The sequence below is a fragment of the Gossypium hirsutum genome, chromosome D01, assembly GCF_007990345.1.
Source record: "Gossypium hirsutum isolate 1008001.06 chromosome D01, Gossypium_hirsutum_v2.1, whole genome shotgun sequence".
NCBI classification, from domain to species: domain Eukaryota; kingdom Viridiplantae; phylum Streptophyta; class Magnoliopsida; order Malvales; family Malvaceae; genus Gossypium; species Gossypium hirsutum.
In genome coordinates this window covers 7,660,412-7,666,320 of record NC_053437.1, presented here as the reverse complement: position 1 = coordinate 7,666,320, position 5,909 = coordinate 7,660,412, and the positions used below count along the sequence as shown (strand labels likewise).

The window sequence follows — 5,909 nt, the reverse complement described above, 5'->3', positions numbered from 1 at the left end:
TACCATAAAATTCTTTTCGTGAATTTCCATCAAATAAAGAAAATAATAATCAAATCAACAAAATTAACAATCGTATAACATTTGCATGCATTTTTGCTTTTATGCATCTTTTATTTTACATTCTTTCACATGATTAATTATGAAGTCCATAAATCTAACAAGTTCAGTTAATCAATATGAGTTATCAAATTAAATTGATTAATTTATCGTAAGTTATTAAATTCAAGTGATTAGTTTATAATTTTATGATGTTCCAAATTCATAGTAGAATATTCGATTAGGAAACTTAATAGTGTGTTGAATTGATATCTTTAATTCCACTCATAGAATATTATTTTCGTTTAATAAACTATGATTAATAGTTTTTTTATGTGAATTTTAAATATTTTATTGAAATAATATTTTGATTAAGATAAAGTTTATTAATATTTTATAATTAATAGGTTTGCTTATAGAAAATAGTTATAAGTTCACTTAAATTTATACAATATGTTATTATAGAGAACTAATTTAATAAAGAATGTACTTCATAACTATGGATGTTGTTGTTATAGAGGGTTAAAATAAAACAAAAAATTAGTTTTACTAAAAACTTGACTATTATAACAAAATGTTATTATAGCAGGTGGTTGTTATAAAGAGAGCTGACTACATATAGGTACAAAGAAAGTCCTAGCCCATGAACAAATAAAATGAATTATAATTTTAAAGTTCTACATTATTGACATTTTTAAATAATATAATATTGTTACCTACAACATGATTAAAAGTACTAATATATCATAATAGGGTTCAAACAATTGAATGTCACCTTAATTTTACAAATGAATATTGCATGAACCTATTAAAATGCACTATTCAAATAATCTTATTGTGAGGCCTATGAACTTACAACACCCAAAAGATACATTTTATTTCCCATATAATTCATCTTATCTATACCATAATATAAGAGTCTCCCCAAGCTTTGAGATGCTTCAATTGCAATTTTCAAATCATCATTTGAAGGACAAGCAATGGGATTTTGGTGTTGTGGGATTTAATTCGATTTTGGAAAACCTAACTAGCATATTTTAGTAATTATATTAACTCAGGTTAGGTAAAAGACAGAAATTCCAACATTCTAGCATTAAGTTTAATTCTCTATGCCTACATACTAAAAAATATAAAAAAAAAATTAAACATTATCTCTTTTTAAGTTTTATCTGAATCCATCAAAAAAAACTGATCAAGACTCATATCTAGATGAGCTTCTTTGTATTCCTTTCTCACATTGATTCAGAACTTATTTAAAAAAAATCTGTTTCTTTTCTATATACTTTGCATAACATAGTTAATGTTGCAGAACATGAAATTTGAATACCGTGAAAAAGTTGAGTAGAAAAAAAATGGTAAGAGGATTGTAAAGAAAAGATATTTAAGGTGTTGTTTGATAAATTGAAAAATTAAGTGCTGAACCAGTAAGAGTTAGAAAATTAAGTACTGAATTTAAATTATAAAATTTGTTTGATATATTACTTAAAATTAATTACATAATATAATTAGATTGTTTGATAAATATAGATTTTAAATTATAAAAAATTATTTTCTACATTTTATCATTAATTTTTAAATATTTCACTTTACTCTAAATAAAAATCAAAATTTTAAACATAAGGTTTTTTATAGGATAATATAATAAAATAAATAAAATTGACTTAGAGTGTGTTTGATAAACCATTGAAAATTTTCATTTCATTGAAAATGAAAAATTTTAACATTTAATATTTTGAACGTGTTTGGCAATCATTTTAATATTTTTACTTAATATAAAATTTTCAACAAAAAAGTGTCGAATAAGATACGTAGGTAATGGCTACTTACCACTTAATTTGGAAAATATTAAGTTAGTCTTAATTTATTAAAAAATTGGAATAAATGATCTTTTTTAAAAAATAAAATAATCAAACTAATATATTTATCCACCATCCAAGATTATACAAAATAATATAAAATATTATATTAGTAAGATTAAAATTAAAAAACTAATAATATTTTAAAAAATAATGTTTACTTTTTATTAATAAACTAATTTACCAAACAATTTTGTAATAAAAATTCAGTACTTGAATTTTCAACACTTAAATTTTCAGTTTATCAAACACACCCTTAATTGAAAATATTGTCTATTAAGTTATCATTTTCTTTACTTTTTTTTATAAAAAAAATCCTATGAAATTGTTTTTTATTTTTTATATAGATCTATATTCTTATAAAAACATGAATCTAACATTTTAAGTTCTTAAATCTCAATCAATGTAGACGTGAAAATAGTCGTCGGCGCTTTAAGACAAAGAAGATTAAATAAAATTTCGAAGATTAAGTAAGTAAAAGAGGACAGAAAACAATTAACACACATCTCAATCATCAATCCAATTTTATAGTACAATTATAATCCCCTTTTTAATTTTTTCAATTTTAGTATGATATTAAACACTACAAATATTATCTATTGTCCAATCTGTTCTATTTAATCATTTATTTTCCTTTTCTAAATTTACCGATTTCCGATCTGGTCCGACCAAATTCATGGGTTTAGTGGCTCTAGTGGTAGCTATGATCACCAAAATGAGGATTGGGAGGTGGGATTTGCATAACAAAAGCATGACATCTGAAGCGTAAAGCTTGTTCCCACCCCACATCACTAAAGTCCGTCCATATTATCTTTTTGTTGCCTTGTGTGGGGGTGGTGGTCCCCGCCACCCCACTCATTGCTCACGTGTCCATCAGTCCCACATTTGGGAATTACACGTGTCGAGCAATTAGCAGGCGAAAATCCTTCGTTGTCGTCCTCCTCATTATAATCTCTTTAGCAATTTATTACGCACGAAACTAAATTTATATTTATATTTCTTTTCCAGCAGTTAGATTAATTTTTTATTTTCTGTAAAATGAAAGGACTAAATTTTGACAAAATAAAGTAGATGGACTGGTTTATCAATTTCCATAAAGTAGAAGGATGAAACTTAGAATTAGACCAATTAACTTCTTACTTTGCATGCCTTGTGTCAACCTTTGCTGTGCATGGGGATTCAGCCAATTAAAACCTGAGCTTAGTCTATAGCAACGTTAGCGAAATGACGGGACTAACCTTCAAACCCGTCACGTGGCTTGTCGGGATTAGGTGGATTAAATTGTAACAGATGCCAACTTTGGTGTATTAAATCCCGGCCCACCTTTCTTAATCTTGTTCTAATGCCCATTTATAAAGAAAATGGTCATGCCAACTCTATGCAACATTTTTTTAGCAGCCTCTCAAAACAAACCATAAAAGTCCTATGATGCTCTTCTTCTCTGGTAAACTTTCAGAATTCAAAGTAAAATATTCTCAATTTCATTACTGAGTTATATATACATACATATATATATTTGAAGGTGTCGCAATGGAGAGCACCGACTCGTCGACCGGATCACAGCAGCCGAACCTCCCACCGGGATTCCGGTTCCACCCCACTGATGAGGAACTAGTGGTACACTACCTCAAGAAAAAAGCTAGCTCCGCTCCTTTGCCGGTTGCAATTATTGCTGAGGTTGATTTGTACAAGTTTGATCCATGGGAATTGCCAGGTAAACTAAATTATTATGTTTTAAAATTATTTCATGGAAAAAGGGTATAAATTTGTATGATTCTGATAAAATAATCTTTTTGGATTTGGTTTGGGGTTTTGCAGCGAAGGCAACGTTTGGTGAACAAGAATGGTACTTTTTTAGTCCGAGAGACAGGAAGTATCCGAATGGAGCGAGACCGAACAGGGCGGCTACCTCGGGTTACTGGAAGGCAACCGGGACGGATAAGCCGGTGTTGACTTCGGGAGGGACTCAAAAGGTTGGTGTGAAGAAGGCACTGGTTTTTTATGGAGGGAAGCCCCCTAAAGGGATCAAAACCAATTGGATCATGCATGAATATAGGCTTGCTGATAATAAGACTAACAACAAACCCCCTGGATGTGACTTGGGCAACAAGAAAAACTCACTAAGGGTAAATCACTTTTTTTTTTTTGGTCATATTTATTTCACGTTAATGGTTTATAATATGATATCATGAATTGATCTTTGTTTTTGTTGCTTTTTTGGTTTTATAGCTTGATGATTGGGTGTTATGTCGAATCTACAAGAAAAACAACGCGAATAGACCTCTGGAACATGATAAAGATGACTCCATGGATGACATGCTTGGTACTGTACCACCTTCGATATCAATCGGTAGCCAACATAATCCAAAATTCCACTTCTCAACAAAGGGAACAAGTTTTGGCACATTACTAGAACATCAAGAACATAATAGTCTGTTTGATGGAATGATGGGGAGTGATGGGACTAACAGTGCCTCCATGGTTAACCCACTCAAAAGGACCCTCCCATCGCTTTACTGGACCGACGATGAAACCGCCGGACCATCGACGAGCAAGAGATTCCATGGGGATAACAATGATGGGAGCATGGAGAAAACAGATGGGAATGGTTCAATTGCCACTTTGCTCAGCCAGCTACCACAAACCCCTCCATTGCAGCAGCAACAAGCAGCAATGTTGGGGTCAATGGGAGATGGGATATTTCGTCCTCCACATCAACTTCCAGGACTCAACTGGTACTCTTAATTAAATTTCCAGGTAGAGTGGGGGTCAAGCTGTCAGTATCATGTTACATAATTGTTGATACAGTCGTCAAAATTATAGTGTCTGAAGCATTTGGGAGTATTGGGATAAAAAAGATTTGAGATTTTTGTTATTAGGGCAGAGATTAGATGAATCAGGCCTCATTGTTTCTTTGAGTGTAACAGTTAGCTGCCAAATTTCATCTCTTGAGGCCATAGGTAAATTTTATAATATATATATAGTTATATAGATTGTATACATACATACATACATACATTCATACATACATATATATATGTAGTTTGTTGTTTATTATATAGAGAGAGATGCAATGAAAAAGAAGAAAAGGGTGGGGGTGAATGAAGGAGGTGGAAACTTGCTGTAGAAAATAAATAATAATAACTGATGGATATGATAAAATATTTTGTTTTTAGGATACAAAACTGAAAATCTTGTACAGAAATCCTTGTTGATGATGCACATTTTAAAGAATATATTGTTTTATAGTTTGTCTATATCAATATTTTGTGCAAGTTTGGAATTTCTATGGCTAAATCCCCCATTAACCCTAGAGGGTATAACTTTTTTTTTCCAGCTTTTCAGTTAATTAGGTTTTCAAAGAATCTAGCACTCGAATATCCAAATAATTTTTTTTAATTTATAAAAATGGAGGATTTGGTATGCCAAAGCATGCGATGTGATTATATATAAATGGATCAACTCAAAAGTGATGGATATTAAAAAAAAGTTTAAGTTGGAATTGTGAATAAAATATTATTATGAAAATAATTAAAATTTTAAAATGGATACCAAATATATATCTAAAATAGAAAGCTTTCCCACTTCTTAAAATATAAATATGATACATATTTAATTAAGTAAAATAGTTTTGAAAATAATGTTATTAAATGGTATAAATTGACTAATAATATAATTAGAACAATAATTATCATTATAGCAGTAATAGGTATGAATACTCAATAATTGGTTGATAAGAGCTGAAGTATATGGGGCCAAATTACTATTTTTAACTTTTTCTATTTTTACTATAATTTTAAACTAAAATATTTTAATTTTTTTAAACCCATCACCTGATTTAATTTATTGCTAATCTATGACCTTATTGACACTTGTTTATATAAAATCCTTAAATTGTATTATTATAATTTTTTTTTCAATTGTCAAATGTTAAGCTATGGATTTTTTTCCCTTATCGTCCTTTTTTTCACTTGACAAAGATGGTTGATCTCCTCGACAATGAAAGATAACAATTTT

At 29.6% G+C, this 5,909-nt stretch overlaps 1 protein-coding gene across 2 annotated transcripts; it reads left to right on the top strand.

The window, feature by feature from the left end:
• Positions 1-3,208: 3,208 nt before the first annotated feature.
• On the top strand, positions 3,209-5,149 carry LOC107917926 (NAC transcription factor 56-like). 2 transcript variants are annotated; one of them, XM_016847342.2, is made up of 4 exons: positions 3,209-3,336; positions 3,415-3,606; positions 3,711-4,018; positions 4,122-5,149. In XM_016847342.2, exons 1-4 carry the CDS (start codon positions 3,318-3,320, stop codon positions 4,635-4,637), a joined length of 1,035 nt encoding a protein of 344 aa, XP_016702831.1. In that variant the 5' UTR covers positions 3,209-3,317; the 3' UTR covers positions 4,638-5,149.
• Positions 5,150-5,909: the final 760 nt, after the last annotated feature.

What these genes read in the sequence shown, in the direction of transcription:
- LOC107917926 (XM_016847342.2), top strand. An exon ending in TGATCCATGGGAATTGCCAG is followed by an intron (nt 3,607 to 3,710) that starts GTAAACTAAATT and finishes GGGGTTTTGCAG; the next exon opens with CGAAGGCAACGTTTGGTGAA. An exon ending in ACAAGAAAAACTCACTAAGG is followed by an intron (nt 4,019 to 4,121) that starts GTAAATCACTTT and finishes TTGGTTTTATAG; the next exon opens with CTTGATGATTGGGTGTTATG.